We start from the raw sequence: 22,068 nt of genomic DNA on the forward strand, positions 1-22,068 counted from the left end.
CATCTGACATCCCTCCCTGACTACACATGCAATATTTGAGCTGACTTTCCTTCCCCACCCCACTCAGCTATTCACTGATGACTATGATGCCTTAAGCCTCCCCAGTGAGAAGGGGTGGGGTTCATTGCTCAGTCAGCTTCCCTCCCCACAGGGAGCCATGGGGGACTTCCAGATCCAACTTGGGAAGCACGACGCTGTAACCTGAGCAGCAGCTTACCCTGAATTTACTCGATGGGTGCATTAATAGAAGCCTTTCTCACTGCCCCTGACAGGACTTAGCAGCTGCACTTGCAGCCCAGTCCCCTGGCTGGCCTGCTTTTACTCCTTGGGGCTGACATTTGAAAGTGCTTAGGCTCACTAAGACACCACTCCTACACTCCACGCCCATGTCTGGTGCAGCTGCCACCCCTCACCAACCGCCACCTCGGCCCACTCTCGGCCAGCTCTAAGCCATTTGGACAGAAGGGAAGCAGCTCCCCTGAGTTCAGCCTGCCGAACCTCACTTTTGGTCATCATGAGCGAGGCCAAAGCACTTAAAGTCCGGTTGACTTTCTCCATCATCCTGGTGGGTGTCTGTTTGTTAATGGCTGCAGTGGTGACAGATCATTGGGCAGTTCTGAGCCCGAAGGTGGAAAAATACAATGCCACCTGTGAGGTGGCCCATTTTGGTCTCTGGAGGCTCTGCACCAAACGGATCTACGTGAGCAACACCAATGACAAGAGCTGTGGACCTATCAACCTGCCAGGGGGTAACGTGCCTGTTTCCTTGTTTTCTTTACTGCCTCAACCCCATCCCTCCAAAAAGCTGCATGTGGAAAAGAGCAGGTGATGGATGCACCGATGATGTCTGGGTTTCCCAGCTCCCTAGAAAATTGCTTGTCTACTCCAGCCCCTAAGATCCTGATTGCAACTGTTTGGGATGGTGGCTTTGCCTTCCACAGCTAGGGAGTATATATAGTGCACTTGTCTCTAATTATTAGTGTCTTCCTAAGGCAGAGGTTATTAGCCCAGGAAAAAAAGGATAGATAGTCGGGACGAAGGACTAGAAAGCAAACGAGTAAAGACCAGGGATTTTCAGTCCTCCTCAGTGGCTTTGAATCTAAAACTGCTATACCAGATCTTCAACAAGGGATTCTTAACTTTCATTTGTGTCACAAATCCCCTTTGACAATCTATGGACCCCTTCTCGGAATAATGATTTTTTAAATTCATAAAATAAAATACGTAGATTACAAAAGAAACCAATTTTATTAAGAGACAGCAAAATATTTTTTTAAAAAACAAGTTCACGGAACCCAGGTTAAGAACCCCTCCCTTAGAATCACAGAACAATAGGACATGAGAGCCACATCCAGTGGTTTCAAACTCAACAAGTTGTTTTGTTTGTTTTTAATTTATACCACTCAGCTATATCCTGTGACCTAAATCACAAATTAAGGAAATGAGCACTTATTAAGAGCCTACTATGTGTCAGGCATGGTGTTAAATGCTTTATAAATATCTCATTTGATCTTCATAATACTCGGGGGTGGGGGAGGAGGTGTTATTACTAGCACCACTTTGCAAGTGAGAGAACCGCTGAGGTAGAGGTTAAGTGACCAAAGAACTGCATGATACAATTCCAGAGGCATGGAAGGCCCTGGACAGGAGGCAGGAAATCAGAAGACCTGGATACAAACCCCAGTTCTACTTACCTAGCACCTGAGTAACCTTGAACAAATTCCAAACCCCTCTGAGCCTCAGTTTCCCACCGCTGTAAATTGAGAGGTCATACTAAGTGACCTCTAAAGGTCCCTTCTACTTCTAAGATTCAAAGATTCCATACTCCTGCAGTTTCTCTCCAAAACAGCAATGTGACCTAGATGCGTCTTCATTCCTGAGATTGGTCAAGATCGACATTTGGTTTCACAAATTGATCACTCGTGTTTGGAGTTTGGGACTCAGTCCTAGAAACAGAGCCCTTGAGCTATATAAGATGTTAATATAGAATGCCAAGTCTTTCTCAAAGTACCACTTTAGAAGGAAAAAAAAGTCAAAACCTTATCCTCCCATCTCCACCTACAACCCCATTTGCTTCAAAAAAACCTCTGTCTTCTCTAACTCCTACTGAAACAATTTAAGACTCAGTCATTTCACAGGAAAACATATTCTCAAGACAGACAGTTCAGAGGCATGAGGAGAAATCTTGATGGACACTAGCATGTGGGTGTTTGGGTGTCATGTAGCAGAGATGCCCGGGATTCCTTGGTTGCCTGCTAAATGTGGCCCCATAAACATATTGTTCATTTTACCAACTCTCTTGGGCTGGGGATGAACAGGGCAAGGCAGAAAACGTCTGGTCTTAGCCACCTTACCCTGGGGAACCTGCTTTTTAAAGTTCAGTAATTTTTTTCCAGTGAGAGAAAGGACCAAATGAGGAAGAAACAAGAATACTTAGAGAGCTGAGCCACAGGGCAGTAGAATACGACCCGTCCCAGGAGCCGTGCCTTGAATATAATCCACATAGCTATGTTCTTGGAACCTCTCCTCCCATCTTGGTTTTGGCTTAGCGTTGGTTATACCAGTGGCACTGAGCACCTGCTCCTTTTTTTTTTTTGCCCTCCAGCCTGAGTACCAGCCCTTAGCAAAGCCTGTGCTCAATTAATAACCTCAACATGGCTCTACCTAGTTCCCTGGCCTCTCTTTTCTTTTGGAAAAATGCTCTATTTCATTTTCAAGCTCTTATCCTTCTTGTCGCACGGACAGTTCTCCCTGAATTTCTCCACTTCCAAGTGGGAGCAGCATCATCCATTTGTGACCTACCTTTGAAATCCAGAAATATCCCTCCTTTAACTCCTAAAAGGGAACGACAAGATATCAGAATGGGGTTTCAAAGAAGTGCCACCTGGGTGGCAGAAGGGGAGAGAAAGGAGGGGAAAGTGAAATAAACTTTTCAAGGCTCCTTCCAACTATGGAATTCTTAAGCCAGAGAAGCTGGAAATTTCCTCAGGTTGTTTTCTCAAGGCCTTTAAAAAAAAAGTATAAACATTCTACAAACTGCAATAGCAACTCAGGTGAGATCGGTTCAAATTCCCCCTGATCTGGCCCTCTGTTCTCAAACACATATACCCTCTCAGCATCATTGCCCATCCCCTGGTGAAGATGCTGTTATTATTAACCATGTATTTCTTTCTGATTGCAAAGTTCAGTAGATTTGGGAAAAGAAGTGACTTATTCAATGCCCCATTTCCCTTGGAGATCAATTCCACCTAGCCCATATGGAAATGCTGTTGTTCCATGTGCTGTTGTCCCCTTTAGAGCGTGACCTCCTTGAGAGCAGCAATTGTCTCTCTTTTGCCACTTGTAGCCCCAGAGCTTGGCACAGAGTAAGAATTTAATTAATTAATGCTTCTCATCTAGTCATTCACTTCCCTCTTCGCTTCTATTATCAACTGTGATTAATTGGAGGGGATTATCTTGGAACACAGTATTGACAAAACCAAGCCTAGTTGAAGGAGGCAGTGGCTGGTGTAGACAAGATTAGGAGGTATGTGCCCAGGGGCTTGCAGTGACCCTGACTTGTTGCCAGAGTGGGGAAACACTTCAATTAACTTTAACTCTACAAATTATTTACTAAATCCGTACTGTGTGCAAGGCACTTTGCAAAGTGCTACCCAGATTTTTTTTACCCTTGCCTCCAAGGGATTTAGATTTTAGATATGTATACAAATAAACAAGGCATGGTATGATGTGGGCAAAGGAGAAGTCCAAATAAAGTGTTCTCTGAAAATTGGAAAAGGAAGGAAATATTTTCAACTGGAGGAATTTGCTCAGAGCCCTAGCAGCTCTTCCCAGCATGAACCTTTCCTCTTATTCTGCATCATAAGTCCGTCAACTCTAGCTGACAGACTTATGATGTAGAATAAGACCTATATTTTTTGACATGGCCAATGTGGGGATTGTTTGACTATGATTATTTGTTATAAGGGTTTTGTTTGTCTTTTTTTTTCCTCACAGGGGGATGTTCATGGTAGTGGGGGAAGAAAAAAAAACACTTACTAATTAAAAAACTAAAACTTAAAAACAATTCTTAATAGCCTAGCATCATGAGGGTTTACCTGAGGATGTTAACAATAGTTCAACCATAGAGTTTAAACATTGTGGTATTTTGAAAAGAGGCATGGTTTCACTGGGTTACATTTTTCTTCCATCAATACAAATTACAACTCTTTCATTCTTTAATGGTCATCTCCTCCTTAGGTTGCTATGTCCAATATTTGATGACCAGCCCTCTGGCAATGAACATCTCTGCAATCATCTAGGCTAGTTTTTGGACAACCAACATGTTATCCTTCTATTGGCATAGCCCTTATAAACTCTACATCACCTCTGTGCCATGGAGAGGCATCAGACCCCGGTATCTATGAAACTAGAATGCGGACTAACACCTTCCCCTGTCCCAAAAGCAGCATTCTCAACCTCCTTTACATAATTTGTAGTGTCATTTACTTGGCTTTTTTTTCTAAAATAATGTTTTTGCTAGTCAGCATTCTGTCAACCATAATTCTAGGAACCAGCAGTTATTTGCATATGCAATTCAATGATAAGGTCATAGCCCCAAGGCATTGCCAGATGCTGGAACCTAAATCCTTAATCCACAAGCATTTATTAAGCACTTACTAGGTGCTGGTAAAGAAAGGGAAAAGCTTGGTCCCAGTTCTTAAGGACCTCAGATTCTAAAAGGGTAGACATTCAAGCAACTATGCATATACAAGATATATGGAGTGGAAGTGGCAGGAAAGTTCAGAGGGAAGACACTAGCAGTACTTCCTGCAAAATGTGGGATTGGAGGTGAATCTTGAATGAAGTTAAGAAGGCCAGTAGGTAGAGGCAAAGAAAGAATGCATTCCCAATTGGGAACCTGGCAGGCCAGTGCAAAGATCATAGATGGAAGATGGAATATTTTGAGGAAGAACAAGTTGGTCAGTGTTTCTAGGTCTTAGAGTGTGTGAGAGGGAGCAAAGGACAAGAAGACCAGAAATGTAGGAAGGGATTGGATGTTAAGGATCTTAAATATACAGATAATTTTGATCCTAAAAGCAATAGGAAACCATTGGAACATGCTATAGGAGAGAAAAGGGGTGGGGCAATGAAGGGACAGGGAAATGACATGGTCCAAACTATGTCTAGGAAAACCATTTTGACAGCTGAGTAGAGAATGGAATGGAGTGGAGAAAGACTTGAGAAGGGGGACTTGATGAGAGCCTGCACCAGGTAGCAAGGAAGCAGCCAGTTGGAAAGATTAAAGATTAGAGAGTAAAAATTATAGAGGGGGACAATCTACTTGAGAATATGAGAAGAGATAGCCAAGCATCATGAGGGTTTACCTGAGGATGTTAACAATAGTTCAACCATAGAGTTTAAACATTGTGGTATTTTGAAAAGAGCCATGGTTTCACTGGGTTACATTTTTCTTCCATCAATACAAATTACAACTCTTTCATTCTTTAATGGTCATCTCCTCCTTAGGTTGCTATGTCCAATATTCGACAGTTTGACTTGGCTAGATGAAGGGCCCTCTCTTCATGGGAGACAGGCATAAAGCAGGGCAGAGTGTGAGAAGACATCTGAGTGATGTAGATGAAGCTGAAAGAAGAGGAGGAAAGAAAAGGAAGATCTCATCAAAGGACCTCAATTTTTTGGTTAAAATCTTGAGTTTTAGTCTTCAACCGAGAGTGTTAGAGGAGAGGGTGCTATCGAAGGCTTGAAAAGGGATGAAAAGATTTGGAGTAGCCACTGTAGTGAGTGGGAGAGCAAATCAATTAGGGATGCATACTGGATTACCTTGTAGTTAGGGCCCAGTTAAGATTCTGGAACATAAATGTGTAGTGGACATAGTCACCAGTTTCCCTACTTTCTTCAGTTCTATTTTGCAGCCTGTCAATAGAAGTGAAGGCAAGAGGTGGTGGAAGTAATCTAAGATTGGGGTTTGGCAAAGGCATGATAGGTTAAGACACAAAATTAAGCTGAAGATGCTGTCAGGAAAGGATCCCTTCAAAGTAACTCTCTGGGGATCCAATCTGTGAATTTGAGTGAAACTTAGAGGAAGCATAGAAAGGAGAATGCTGTACAGTAGGGGCTTCATCTGAATATATTTAGACCCCTTATACATTTTAGGGACCCATTGGAGAAGTTCTTAATCTAGGACTCTTCTTGGTTATCCCAGAATTTTAGAAACCCACTAGAGAGAAACTGGTAGTTTTTTTTTCTTTTCATTTTTGACTATAATTGGACAGTTAATTTTCCAGTGTGTTTCTTTTATAGGTCAGGCCAATTTCTTTGAGACAATTTGAGATACTTTTTGCATGGTTGAATGCTTACATACTAATATAATAATAAGCTGATATGAGTATATATGCATATATGGTCAGGGTTGTTTAAAGGTGTCATTGTGTCACTTGGAAGGAGTCAAAACAAACATCTATCCTCTTCTTTTTAAAATAAAAGCAATATTATATCTTTTTCCCAATTATATGTAAAAATATTTTTAAAGATTTGTTTTTTTTTAATTTTGAATTCCCTCTTTCTCTCCCCTCCTCCCTCACTGAGAAGGCAAGCAATTTGATATTGGTTATACATGCGCAGTCATGGCAAACATTTCCATATTCTTCATGTTGTTAAAGAACACACAGACCCAAAAAAACAAAACAAAACAAGAAAAATAAATAAAGCTGAAGAAAGTATGCTTTGATCTACATTCAGACTTCATCGGTTCTTTCTCTGGAGATGGGTAGCATTTTTCATCATAAGGGGTTTGTCTTGGATCATTATATTGCTGAGAATAGCTAAGTCATTCACAATTGATCATCATACATTATGACTGTTACTGTGTACAATGTTCTCCTGGTTCTGCTCATTTCACTTTGTATCAGTTTGTTTAAATCTTTCCAGGTTTTCCTGAGAGAATCCTGCTCATCATTTCTTAAAGCATAATAATATTCTTAAATGGTTTGGTTTTTTTTTGCTTTTTTGGCAGGGCAATTGGGGTTAAGTGACTTGCCCAAGGTCACACAGCTAGTACATGTGTCAAGTGTCTGAGGCCGGATTTGAACTCAGGTCCTCCTGACTCCAGGGCCGGTGCTCTACTCACTGCACCACCTAGCTGCCCCGGCATAATAATATTCTATCACAATAATATACCACAATTTATTCAGACATTCCCCAACTGATTGGTATCACCTCAATTTCCAATTCTTTGCCACCACTAAAAGAGCTGCTATAAATATTTTTGTACATATAGGCCCTTTTCCTTTTTGTTTTTTATCTCTTTGGTATATAGACCTAGTAGTGGTATTGATGGGTCAAAGGGTATGCATGGTTTTATAGCCCTTTGGGCATAGTTCCAAATTGCTCCCCAAAATGGTTAGATCAGTTCACAACTCCACCAGAAGTGCAATTTTCCCATATCCCCTCTGACTTTTATTATTTTCTTTTTCTGTCATATTAACCAATCTGATAGGTGAGAAGTACCTAAGAGTTTTTTTAATTTGCATTTTTCTAATCAATAGTAATTTAGAGCATTTTTCCATATGACTATAGAGAGCTTTGATTACTTTGAGTGAAAACTACCTGTTCATGTCCTTTGACCATTTATCATTTGGAGAATGGCTCTTATTTTTATAAATTTATGAAACAGTTGTCTATATGTTTGAGAAACAAGTCCTTTGTCAGAGAAACTTGCTATAAAAATTTTTTCACAGTTGTGATTACTATTACTAATTATACTTATTATCCTTCCTATTTTCCTGTTTATCCTTCTCTCTCTCTCTCTCTCTCTCTCTCTCTCTCTCTCTCTCTCTCTCTCTCTCTCTCTCTCTCTCTGTCTCCCTCTCCCTCTCTTCCTCCCCTCTTCTCTCTCTTGCTCTCTCCCCCCCTTCTCTCTATCTCTTTGTCCTTTCACCTTGTCCCTCCTCAAAAGTGTTTTACTTCTGACTCCCACCTCCCCCAATCCTCCCTCCCTCCTAACAGCACCCCCTTGTCTTATCCCCTTCTTCCCCTACTTTCTTGTAGGGCAAGATAGATTTCTACACCCAACTGAGTGTGTATGTTACTCACTCTTAGAACCAATTCTGATGAGAATAAGGTTCATGCACTCTCCCCAACCTCCCTGTCTTCTTCTCCACTATAAAAGCTCTTTTGCACCTCTTTCATGTGAGATAATTTACCCCATTCTACCTCTCCCTTTCCCCTTCTCCCAGAATTCCCCTTTCTCACTGATTCATTTCAATTTTTTAGATAATCATCCCATTATATTCAATTCACATCCATGCCCTCTATGTATACTCCTTCTAACTGCCTTAGGAATGTAAACAATTTAACCTTATTAAATCACTTATGATTTCTCTTTCCTGTTTACCTTTTTATGCTTCTCTTGAGTCTTCTACTTGAAAGTTAAATTTTCTTTTCAGCTCTGGTCTTTCCATCAGGAATGCTTGAAAGTCCTCTGTTTCATTGAATGTCCATTTTTCCCCCTGAAGGATTATACTCATTTTGGGGGGGTTAGGTGACTCTTGGTTGTAATCCTAGCTCTTTAGCCCTCTAGAATATCATATTCCAAGTCCTCTGATCCTGTAATGTAGAAGCTGATAAATCTCATGTTATCCTGACTGTAACTCCATATCTGAATTGTTTCTTTCTGGATGCTTGCAATATTTTCTCCTTGATCTGGGAGCTCTGCAATTTGGCTATCATATTCCTGGGAGTTTTCATTTTAGGATCTCTTTTGGGAAGTGATTGGTGGATTCGTTCAATTTCTATTTTACTCCCTGGTTTTAAATATCAGGGCAGTTTTCCTTGATTTTCTTGAAAGTAATTTCCACAGTTCCTCGAAATGTGATGTCCAGGTTCTTTTTTCGATCATGGTTCTCAGGTAGTCCAACACTTTTTAAATTATCTCTCCTGGATCTATTTTCCAGGTCAGTTGTTTTTCCAATGAGATATTTCACATTTTCTTCTATTTTTTCATCCCTTTGATTTCGTTTTATGGTTTCTTGATGTCTCATAGAGACATTAGCTTCCATTTGCTCAATTCTAAATTTTAAGGAATTATTTTCTTCAGTAAGCTTTTGTACTTTTTGTTTCCATTTGGCCAATTTTACTTACACCGATAAGTAGAGAGTATCATACCAATTAGCTTTGAGACTGGGAGAAAGATAGGTAGATAGGTAGATAGATAGATACTTTTCCTTTTCATAGAGTCATCATACAACTCCCCTTAGGAGTACTGTCTATCAAAATAGAAGTAAAGGTAGTGGTAGCAGGACATTGTAGACTGGTGTCCAATCTTTATTCACTGAGTACCCAAGAGGACTTGGCCTATCCCATTCTTAAAGGGGAAAGAAGAGGTGATGCTGTTGAAAAGTTTCAAGGAACACAGGAGGCAAGAGGGAGGTGAGCCCACACCACTGCAGGAGTTTTTTTCTTCAGTTAATTTTTGTACATCTTTTTCCATTTGGCAAATTCTGCATTTTAAGATGTTCTTCTCTTTATTGGATTTTTTTGTTTCTCTTTTACCAACTGGTCTATTTTGTTTTTTAAGGTGTTATTTTCTTCAGTGTTTTTTGTGCCTCCTTTACCAAGCTGTGGACTCTATTTTTATTATTTTCTTGTATCACTGTCATTTCTTTTCCAAATTTTTCTCCTACCCTCTTACTTGATTTTTAAAATCCTTTTTGAAGTCTTCTAGGAATTCTTTTTGGGCCTAAAACCAATTCACATTTTTCTTTCAGGCTTTGAATGTAGTAGTTTTGACTTTGTTGTCTTCTGAGTTTGTGTTTTGATCTTCCCTGTCACCATAGTAACTTTCTAGGGTCAGAATCTTTTTTGTTCTTTGTTCATTTTCCAGTCTATTTCTTGACTTTTAACTTTATATTAAAGTTGGGCTCTGCTCATGGGGTGGAGCAGTAATCCCAAGCTTCAGGCTTTTTTCTGCAGCTCATTCTGGGGCTTTGTAAACTTTCAGTTCTTCCAAAGGCGTATGATCTAAGGACAGAAGTGTTTATTACTCTCCTGGCCTCTGCTCTTGTCTGTGAGTGACCACAAGCTCTCTTTTCTGCCCTCAATCTGTAAGAAGGGCTCCTGCTCCCCTGAGACCACAACCTCTGGTTTGCTAGTGTTCCTCTTCACCCTGGGAATGGGACTTGGGACTGCAACTGGGATCCATATGTGGGCAATGCAACAGAGCCCAGCACCAGTACCAACAAAGGAACCCCTTTAACCTCCTTCTGACTACCATCTGTGGACTGAGAGATCCAGTTGATTCAGTTGCTCCCAAGGCCTGCAGCTGATTTTCTGGGGTATGACCTATGCTGGCATAGCCTATATCCTTACTCTCACCCCACTGCTTACCTTCTAAATTGTCTTGAGTTGGAAAATTGCTTCACCACATCCTTTTGTGGGTTCTGATGCTCCAGAATTTGTCTTGAAGTATTATTTAAAGCTTTTTGGGGGGGAATTTGGGAGAGCTCAGGCAAGTCCCTGCCATCTTGGCTCTGCCCCCCTGCCTCTTCTCCCCCCCTGCCACTCTTCTCCAAGGGAGATTTTAACTCCTACCAGGAAAGGAAACAAGAGTTTGGGACCAGAAGCTTGACCACTTTGCCCTCCCCAGAGAGGATGGTACCAGGCTCAAATTATATCTATCTGCTCCCTTAAATATTGTTTGTCTAGGCTCTAGGGGATATGGTTTTCAGATTCAAGCTAACTTTTGATTGTTATTCATTAATGGGGGAAGCAGGATTCCAAGCTTTATATTCAAGCCTTGACTCTCTTTCCACCAAAAACCAGCTACACAATGAACACACATAGCAATTAGCAAAGCAACCCATTTATTCAAGTTGAATAGGAAAATAAAATAAATGGAAATCAAAGAAAGCACACATAAGAGAATACATACCATACAATGCAGAGTGAGAGAATTTTTCCATTGGACATAAGATAACTTAAGTCAAATAAGAGAGAGAGAAGGGAATCTCATCCAAGGGGAAATTCCCCAAAATGTCTAACGTAGCAAACTAGGGATAGGGATGTGACGGTGACTGCCAGTTCCTCTTAGGTTGGCTTCTTCCCTGAGTTTTTTCCTTCAGCAACCTGAAGTGGGGTTGGCATCAACCATCTTCTCTTTCAAAGCTGGAAAACCAGAAATACCTGAAGTGACTCGAAGACTGTCAAGAGAATTAAGAGAACAAAGATCTCTCTTCTCTAAATTCTGCCCTTCATGCAGTCTCGGGGCACTGATCTTCACCAAAAAGCAGAGAGTACCATATCAATTGGCTTTTGGACTGGGAGATAGGTAGATAGATAGATAGATAGATAGATAGATAGATAGATAGATAGGTGATAGATAAATGATAGATAGATAGATATAGATAGATAGGTGATAGATAAATGATAGATAGATAGATATAGATAGATAATTTTCTTTTTCACAGAATCATCATATAACTCCCCGTACGGGCAATGTCTATCAAAATAGAAGTAGAGGTAGTGGTAGCAGGACATTGTAGACTGGTGTCCAATGTTTATTCACCGAGTCCCCAAGAAGACTTAGCCTCTCCTATTCTTAAAGGAGAAAGAAGAGGTGATGCTGTTGGAAAGTTCCAAGGAACACAGGAGGCAGGAGGTAGATGAGCCCACACCACTGCTGTTACTACTGCTGTTTGCTTGACTTTGCATGCAGTGGGAGAGAAGGCAAGACTTTAAAGGAAAGACTGCAGCCAAACTATATAGAAGCCACATGGAACAGATACAGAGAAGTTATATCTGTCCCTATTTCTGAGAAAAAAAAAACTGGTGACTCTATACTTTCCTGACATTTAGTTTCCTTAGACTCCGTGTTTTTCCAAAGAGCGATGAGTCCATTTCTCCGGTGCTCATTTCCTTTTAGAGATTGTTGTGTTTTTTGTTTTGTCATTTGTTTTAAAAGAAACCAGTTTCTCTACGATATCATTCATTGCTTCTGTGTATCCCCAGTGATTAAATGTACAGGGGCAGAGCAATGGATATTAAAGCATACAAGAAAAATAAATAGGAAATTTTATATTGCCATATATGTAAGTATACATAAACACATGTACATCTGCATATACATATATGTATGAGTGTGTATGTGTATATACATACACATATGTACATGTATTTACACACATTTATATGCATAAATACATTTATATGCATATGAGAGATGGAGACAGATTTTCTCTCTAATTGCCAGGACCTTTCTTAGCTAGGGGTTCAAGGTGAGCTAAAGAGGTTTTAATGATTCATATTTTATAACGTTGTTGTCGTTGTTTTGTCCTTCCTTCTCAAAGAGGACCATGACCTCAGGGAGGTGATGCCATGACTTGCAAGTGAATTGGATTTAAGTGAGGGAGGGCTGTGCAAAGTCACCAGCCTCACTTTCTACTCCGGATCCATCTGGGTCCAGTGGCAAGATATAGATCAGGACACCTGGGGATGGCCCCAGGTGCAGTGGGAGATGTTGGCCTTTTTAAACTAAAGTCTTTCCCAGGTCTCACTTTGAGTGAGGCAACTGAGGCAACAATCAAGCGATTAAGATGAGGCCATATAGATAAAAGAAGTTTGGTAGGGTAGCTAAATACAGTATACTAAGGTGAGTCTTCACTTCACGCATCAATCAGGGCAGCTTAGCTCCAGGTAAAAACTGAGTGGAGGGGAGGAGGAGGCAAAATGATCTCTGTAGGTCCACTTGAAGATCACTGGTTCCTTTTGGGAAGAAGGGGGAAATAGCAGGGAAGATGACAAGATGCCCACCCACTGGGTAGCCCAGCATCCTTTGAAGTTAATAGTTGAAACCACCATTAATTAATGAGCCTCTAGCTTTTCAATCTAGTACAGCTAGGTGGGTAAGGGCAGCTAGGTGGCACAGTGGATACAGTGCTGGGCCAGGAGTTAGGAAAAGCTGAGTTCAAATCTGGCCTCAGACACTTACTAGCTGTGTGATCCTGGATGAGTCACTTAACCCTGTTTGCCTTAGTTTCCTCATCTGTAAGCTGGAGAAAGAAATGGCAAATCACTACCAAGAAAACCCCAAATGACATCTCAAAGAGTCTGACATGACTGAAATGACTCAACAACAACAGCTGGGTGGCACGGTGAAGAGAGCACTGTGCCTGGAGTCAAGAAACTCTGAGATGAGATCAAACCATAGACGCTAACTGACTATGTAACCCTCTGTGTGCCTCAGTTTTCTCAACTATAAGATGGGAATAATAGCATCGCCTGTCTTGCAGGGTTGTTATGAGAATCAAATGAGATATTTGTTAAGTGCTTAGCACATAGTAAGCACAATATAAATGCTTATTTCCTTTCCCTAGTGAATCAAAATCTTAATGTAGAAGGACAGAAAACCCTTTAAGAATAAATAGTTTTAAACTGCTGGCTCTTATCAAGCCAAAGGAAGCTTCAGCTGGACTGTGGGCAGGTTATTCAGGCAGTTAAAGCACTATGGACATTGATAGCCTTTGAAATCAAACTTGCTAAGAGCTATATGAAATTAGGTCAATGACCGTATTTGGCTCTACTCTGAGAGTCTAGATACCCCTCATCAGAGCTCTGTTCTAACCTTAAGGTTGGCTCAGAAAGGGGGAGGAGGGAGGCATTGCTAGCAGATTTGAAGCCCAACCAATTTTTAGTGATTTTTAAAGGACTCTGGATTTTAGTTCTGCCACCCTCTATAACTACATTCACCCTAGCAAGTCACTTGAAGTCTCTATGCCTTGGCTTCTCGGTCTGTCGCACGGGTCTAAACTCCCACTTTGCTCTGCCCTAGACAACAAATTCAGTCCTCATTTCCTGAAGATTTTCACACATTTTACTCAACATTATCGACAAGCATATATTAAGCAGCCACTTAACCACCAGACACTGTGTGAATCATTGGGGATACAAGAAAAGGAAAAAATACAATTCCTGCTTACCCAGACCCCACCAAGGAGTTCACATTCTAAAAGAGGAGACAACATGCACAAACAAGATATAAAGATATATCACAGAGAAAAGGCGCTAGCATTACGGGGAGCTGAGAAAAGCTTCCTGTAGAATATAGGATTTTAACTGGAACTTGAAGGAAGCCAAGAGACTATCAAATGAGATGATATATGTACAGTGCTTTGAAAAACTTAAAATTTCATGCATGTATATATGCACATATAAATATACATGTTTGTGTATATACCACCATATGTATGCATATGTGATGTATGCCTTCTCCTCCCCCAATAGTAAATAAGTTGTTATTAAAGCATTTGAGTCTGATAATTATTTCATACACACGTATATATAATGCTTCATATACATAATTATATATAATTAAACTTATCTAATATTTCATAATAATGATTATTACATATATGCATGTGAAAATCATCATTATCAAACAAAAGATCCAGATAGAGATGTTTTTAGGAACAAGCTACTCTTGAGGGGCCAGGAGAAGATTCCTCATCTCTTAGGCTCCCTAATAACACCCAAATAAAGCCAGGCCTATTTTCCACTTCCCATTTCTCTGCTCAAGTTCTGAGATCTTCCCAGAGCAACTCAGCCCTTCTCTCCCTTCTTTACAGAACGGAATTGTTCATACTTCAGGCATTTTAACCCAGGAGAGAGCTCAGAAATCTTTGAAGTCACCACACAGAAAGGTAAGACCATGCTGGGGAAAGGAGTCTGGATATGTTTTCCAGGTTAGCTCTGTATTGGACAAGAATTCTAAGTCCTTTGCCCAAAAGGGCTGACTTTACAGCTGCTAATTAAGACAGACCAGACAAAGTTCCTCTTCTTCCTTCATTCTTTGTTGTTGAAGTCCTGTCAGGTATCCCTTAAAGATAGATGGTCCTGGAGAGTTATGGATAAAAGAGGTATTTCTTAGAATTCTAAGCCTGCTAAAAGGAGATATATAGATACGTAGATATAGATATAACTCCTACCAAAGCCTAGAAGAAGATGTATAAGGGGTGCAGCTAGGAAGCACAGTGAGTACAGCACTGGCCCTGGAGTCAGGAAGACCTGAGTTCAAATCCGGCCTAGACACTTGACACACTTACTAGTGTGTGACCTTGGGCAAGTCACTTAACTCCAATTACCTTCCCTTCTTCCCTCCAAAAAAAAAAAAGATGTGTAAGGAACTATGTGTAAGGAACTATTAAAATAAGTCAGGCTTCCTAAATCTCCCTTATGGTTCTCTGGCATGATGGGGGTGCCTAGAATCTATTTGAGCTAGATTCTCCCCTTGGCATAAATGACCCCCTGCAATTAAGTGGTTTGGGAATATTCAAGAAGTCCTTAGGGGATTAGTATTCGTTTCCTGAAGTAGTAGTTTACAATGGAGGTCTTTAAGAATGAGTGCAGGCAAATAGAGTTCCAGGCCAGGACTTTTCTTCCTGAGTTCAAATCTGACCTGAGACACCAGTTGTGTGACCCTGGGCAAGCCACTCAATGCTGTTTACCTCAGTTTCCTTATCTGTGAAAAGTGAGCTGGAGAAGGAAATGGCAAACTTTGCCAAGAAATGGAGTCATGAAGAGGTAGACACAACTGAATAATAACATAGCAGATACTGAGCGTGGTGGAACACACATAATCCTTGCTACTAGGGAGGCTGAAGCTGATGGATCACTTGAGCTCAAGACTCCTGAGCTGCAGTGTGGCTAAAGTTGATTGACTGTTCCCACTAAGTCTGGCATCAATACAGTAAGCCTCAGAAGGAGGGGAGAATGGACCCAAGGCAGAAACAGAGTGAGTTAAAGCTTTCATTTTGATCAGCAGTGGGATTAGGTCCATGAGTGATCACTGCACTTCTAGCCGGCAACTTATGAACACCCAGTATCAAAACAAGTAAACAAAAATAATATGTGGTTAATGCATAGCCATAGACACAAGATACTATAGAATACTATGCTATATTATAGAATACTGTATAGATACTATAGAATTGTACAATATACTATAGAATACTGTATAGATAATATAAAATTGTATCATGTACTATAGAATACTATATAGATACTATAGAATAGTACAATACCCTATAGAATGCTATATAGAAACTACGGTACAATACACTATAGAATACTATATAGATGCTGTAGAATACTATATAGGTACTATAGAATAGTACAATGCACTATAGAATACTATATAAAAACTATAGAATAGAACAATACACTATAGAAGGGTTAGGGTTAGGGTTAGAGGACCATATAAGTACTATAGAATAGTACAATACACTATAGAATGCTATATAGAAGCTATAGTACAATACACTATAGAATACTATACAGATGCTGTAGAATACTATATAGGTACTATAGAATAGTACAATGCACTATAGAATACTATGTAAAAACTATAGAATAGTACAATACACTATAGATACTATGTAGTTACTATAGAATAGCACGATACACTATAGAATACTGTATAGATACTATAGAATTGCATGATACACTATAGAATGCTGTATAGGTACTATAGAATATGCAATACACTATAGAATACTATATAGATACTATGAATAGTACAATACACTATAGAATGCTATATAGAAGCTATAGTACAATACACTATAGAATACTATATAGATGCTGTAGAATACTATATAGGTACTATAGAATAGTACAATGCACTATAGAATACTATATAAAAACTATAGAATAGAAAAATACACTATAGAAGGGTTAGGGTTAGGGTTAGGGTTAGAGTACCATATAAGTACTATAGAATAGTACAATACACTATAGACCACTATATAGGTTTAGTTTTAGGGTTAGGGTTGGGTTACTATATAGGTTCTATCGAATAGTATAATACCCTATAAAACCCTATATAGGTACTTTAGAGTAGTACAATATACTGTAGAACACTATATAGATACTATGGGATGGTATCATGCCCTATAGAATACTATATCGATACTATAGAATAGTACAATATACTATAGAATACTATATAGATGCTGTAGAATACTATATCGGTACTATAGAATAGTACAATGCAGTATAGAATACTATATAGATACTATAAAATAGTACAACATGCTCCAGAATAATATATAGATGCCATAGAATACTGTACCATACTATAGAATACTGTATAGAAACTATAGAATACTATATCGATACTTTAGAACTGCCCTGTCCACCCTTAGGTTATCTTAGGGCTGCACTAAAATAAAACAATTGTTCAAGTGCCACAACCAAAATAACAAATACAGTACACTAATAGAAAGTGGGGGAATGCGTGTCATCGATATGACAGGCGAAGGCCCAAAGCACCGAAGCAACACCTAACAACAAAGCAACGACGCGACAATGTAAAGGTAGGTGCATACTGACCAGTCTGCATCGTACAGGCAGAACACATGCCATAGATGGATTGAAAATTTCATGAGATGTGTTCCGTCCATAGTACTGCTTAAAAACACCAGAGAAAATTAACATCAACGACACTATTTATTAGTGATGGAATTAACAAATCTAATACACATTCCATGCCAATTATTATTTTATTTTTTTGCGCGTGAAAATTAAAACCCACGGGCGGGCCACATAAAATCTCACTGTGGGCCTCATGTAACCTGCGGGCCATACTTTGGAGAGCCCTACTATAGAACACTATACAGATATTATAGAATACTATACCATACTATAGAATACTATATTGAAACTATAGAATACCATATCGATACTACAGAACACTCTACTATAGGTATAATACTATAGTATACCTCATAGATACTATAGAATACTATATTGATATTATAGAACACTATAGTATAGAATACTATATAGATGCTATAGGATACTATACTATAGATGCTATAGAACACTATACTACATAATACTCTACTATACTATAGATTACTATATCAATACCATAAAACACTATGCCATAGAATACTATATAGATGCCATAGAACACTATACTATAGAATACTCTACTATACTATAGAATACTATATAGATGCTATAAAACATTATAGCATAGAATACTATATAGATACTATAGAATACTATAGAATACTATACCATAGAATACTATGCCATAGAATACTATATCGATGCTATAGAACATTATACTATAGAATACTATATAGATGCTATAGAATACTATACCATAGAATACTATATAGATACTATAGAATACTATTTAGATACTATAGAACAGTATCTTACTCTGGGTGCTCATTAATGTATTAAACTCTGGCTCCGTTGTCAGAGGATCTGTGGCTTCTAATCTTCCTGTTTAGGAACCCCACTCCACTCAGCCATTCTAACCCAAGGGAGGTTCCCTCATGCTCTGGGAGCAAACACAGATTTTACCGACTTGGTTTGGTGGTGCAGACAAGGTGTGACAAAACTTTTGGTAGCAGGGAAATAGTACTGAAGCGGGACAGGCTGACGAGTCTCTGCCCTCACTGATTTCTTGGTAGAATACAGCATCTCTGCAGCAGCCATCTCCATCTTCAGCATCGGTTTCACCATCTTGGGGACCATCTTCATCTTTCTGTCCTTCGGGAAAAAGAAGGATTACCTTCTGAGACCAGCAGCTCTGTTCTATGCTTTTTCAGGTAGGATGTTTGGGTAGGGGCAGGGTAAGGCAGGGTAGGGCAAGGTAGGGTGGGGTATACAGATAGAGGCCCTGCCTAATCCCCTGGAAATCATTGCCCAATGTCTCTTAAATTTAAGTGGAGCAGTGAGGATGATAGAAATTCTAAGAACAAATGAACCATGGGCCTCAGTTTCCTCAACAGTAAAATAAGGAATTTAGACTAAATGCCCTTTAAGGTCCCTTCCAGCTCCAAAACTACGATTGTATTATTTTAGTACAGAGAGATATTGAAGATAGGGACCATCTTTGTCCAACTTGGATTTGTTGGGGTATATAGAAAGACTTGTTTCTTTTGGAATCTTAGTTTCTTTCTTTCTTTTTTTAAAGGAAAGAATTGTCAGCCTTATACAGATCAGTGCTTGGGAGGAGCTAATAGTCTATCAGTCAACAAGCATTTATTAAGTGCCTACTACATACCAGGCAGGCAGCTAGGTGCATGGTGCATAGAGTACTGGGCTAGAAATCAAGAAGAGTCCTCTTCCTGAATTCAAATCTGCCTCAGATATTTACTAGCCATGTGACCCTGGGCAAGTCATTTAACCTTGTTTGCCTCAGTTTCCTCGTGTGTAAAATGAGCTAGAGAAGGAAATGACAAACCACTCCAGTATCTTTGCCAAGAAAACTCCAAATAAGGTCATGAGGAGTCAGATATGACTAAACAATAACACACACCAGACACTATACTAAGCAGTAGAGATACAAAAAAAGGGGCAAAAATACAGTCCTGGCCCTCAAGGAGCTCATATTCTAATGGTGGGAGACAGACTCGTACATACAAGATATATACAGTATAAGTGGAAGGTAAATTGAGGAAAGGATCTAGCATTTGAGGGAGCAGGGAGGAGACCAAGAAGGTTTCTCGCCAAAAGTGAGATTTGAGCTGAGTCTTGAAAGAAGCTTGGGAACCTAAGAGGCAGAAGTAAGGAGAGAGAACATTCCAGTCATGGCAGACAGCCAGTGAAAAGCCAAAGAGCTGAGAGATGAAGTATTTAGGAACACCAATAAGGACCATGTTGGTGGGACATAGAGCACATGGAGGGGAGTAAAGAGTGAGAAGACTGGAAAGGGAGGAAGGGACCAAGTCGGCAAGGCTTTAAAAGCCAAACAGGATTTCATATGGGATTCTGGAGACAATAAGAAACCACTGGGGGTGATTGAAGGGGGTGAGATGGCCAGGTTTGCAATTTAGGAAGACCAGTTTGACAGCTGAGTGGAGGAGGGGAGAGACTTGAGGCAGGGAGATCAATTAAGAAGGTTATTGTCATAGTTTAGTCTTGAGGTGATGAGGGTCTGGCAGCTTTGGGAGTGGGCAGAGGGGCATACGTGTGAGAGATGTTGCAAAGGTAGAGATGGCACAACTTGGTAACACATTGGATATGTAGAGTAACTGGGAGCGAGGAGACAGATATGATGCTGAGGTTGTGAGCACAGGTGACTGGGAGGACAGTGGTACCCTCAACAGTAATATAGAAGTTGGGAATATGTGGGTCTGGGAGAAGAGGTCATGAGTCTTGTTTTGGATATATGGAGTCTGAGATGCCTATAGAACATTGAGTTTGAGTTGATGAAGTCGGTAATACAAAACTGGAGCCCAGGAGAAAGGTTAGGGCTGGACATATAGATCTGGGAACCTTGTGCATAGAGATGGTAATTAAATCCATATGAGCTGATAGGATCACCAATGAGATAGTATAGAGCAAGGGTGGAGAATCTGTGGCCTTGAGGCCACACGTGGCTCTAAGCCACAGGTTCCCCACCTTTGGAGATCTAATCAATGTCAGACAAATGCCTTTGGGGAGGGGTCATTTTTTTTAAATGATCCTTAGGCTCATGGAAATTTTCTCCAGGGTCTGGAATGCATACATCTACAAAGATGCCTAGAATAGAGGTGTTGGTATAAGAGCTATACCCCCTAAAGCTCCTCAATGTGGTGAGGTGGAATCAACAGAACCAGGTTCAAGTTCTAGCTATATTGGCTTCACTGCGTGACCTTGGGTGAGTCATTTTCCCTCTCTGGGCCTCATCTTTAAAAGGAAGGAGTTGGACTGGGTGATCTCTAAGGTTCCTGCCAGCTCAAAATTCAGCAAAGGGGTGAGGGACAGACTAGAACTTGAGAATGACGTCTCACTTGTCCTTCCAGGCCTCTGTATCATCGTCTCTGTGGAAGTCATGCGGCAGTCAGTGAAGCGGATGATTGACAGTGAGGAGACGGTCTGGATAGAGTACTATTATTCCTGGTCCTTTGCCTGTGCCTGCAGCTCCTTTGTCCTCCTCTTCATCTGTGGCATTGCTCTCCTACTCATCTCCCTGCCCCGTATGCCCCAGAATCCCTGGGAGTCTTGTATGGATGCTGAGCCTGAGCACTAGCTTGACTTCATCTTTTTCTGATGACCTGGGCTGACGACTAGGAAAATAGCAGCCTCCAAGGCTCTCTCTATGGAAGCCAAATGACTGAGGCCAAGCAGAGGTAAAGAGAGGAGATGCGGATGTGGTGGCATCACCCCCATCCCCATCTGTAGTAATTGGTTATCCTTTCAAAGGGATCATATTTTCCCTTATCTGAGGCATCTTTTCCATCTATTCCAGTCCCATTCTTCATCCTTCTTCCATCCTACCTTCCCCCCTTCCCTCTACTCACCATGAAATAGAATGGTGTCTGGATGTGTGACATCCTCCCCAATTCCTATCACTACATTAGACCTACAGGCTGCCATGGTTTTATGAGCTCCCATTTGAGTGGTGATAGCCCTCTGCTCCGATCTGATAGCAGAATGGGAATGCAGAGCCGCATCAGCTTTAAATCAGAGGCCTGATTTTCTACACCTCAAGCAGTGCCTATAGGTAGGGACACTGGGCGAGTGTGTGTCTCCTAGATGTTGCAATTTTGGTTCATAGTTGTTCTGGTACACAATTTCAAGATGGTTTCATGTTGTCCTTTATAAACTACTCCATCCCTACATCCCACCCCCACTACATCATTATGCCAGTTTTCTAATGCTCTGTGTGTGTGTAAGCCCCTGGGAAGAAATCCCCGGAGTACGGATAGAGATTAACTTATAGAAATAGCCAACTCCTCCTCTACATAGTGCCAAGGCACACAGTGGGACTACTCGGAATTCATTCCAAAGCGAATTCCTCCTCTTTGTCCTAATGTTTATCACAATCCCCAAGGAGCATTTACAACTGGGAAGAAATGAAGTGTGGATGAAAATAAAATTTTTGTGAAAATGTATTCCTTCTGGGCCCTTCCCTGAAAGTTCACTTGAATTTCTGGCCATAACCATGGATCCATAAGCATGGCTCTTGACCAAGCTGCCTCTTATGGGGTGAAACTATGGAAGCAGGGGGATGTCCCAAGGATGGTGCTGAGGACATTTCTGGGGGCAGGGGAGGATCTCCCTTACAGAAAT

The 22,068-nt window shown here is 40.5% G+C and overlaps 1 protein-coding gene across 1 annotated transcript; it reads left to right on the plus strand.

Annotated features, from left to right (window-relative positions):
* Positions 1–514: 514 nt before the first annotated feature.
* CACNG1 (calcium voltage-gated channel auxiliary subunit gamma 1) lies at positions 515–21,025 on the plus strand. Its single transcript, XM_036758303.1, has 4 exons — positions 515–749; positions 14,619–14,693; positions 18,480–18,617; positions 20,799–21,025. Exons 1-4 carry the CDS (start codon positions 515–517, stop codon positions 21,023–21,025), a joined length of 675 nt encoding a protein of 224 aa, XP_036614198.1.
* The last annotated feature ends 1,043 nt before the right edge of the window (positions 21,026–22,068 follow it).

The sequence above is a fragment of the Trichosurus vulpecula genome, chromosome 4 (genome assembly GCF_011100635.1).
Source record: "Trichosurus vulpecula isolate mTriVul1 chromosome 4, mTriVul1.pri, whole genome shotgun sequence".
Lineage (NCBI taxonomy): Eukaryota > Metazoa > Chordata > Mammalia > Diprotodontia > Phalangeridae > Trichosurus > Trichosurus vulpecula.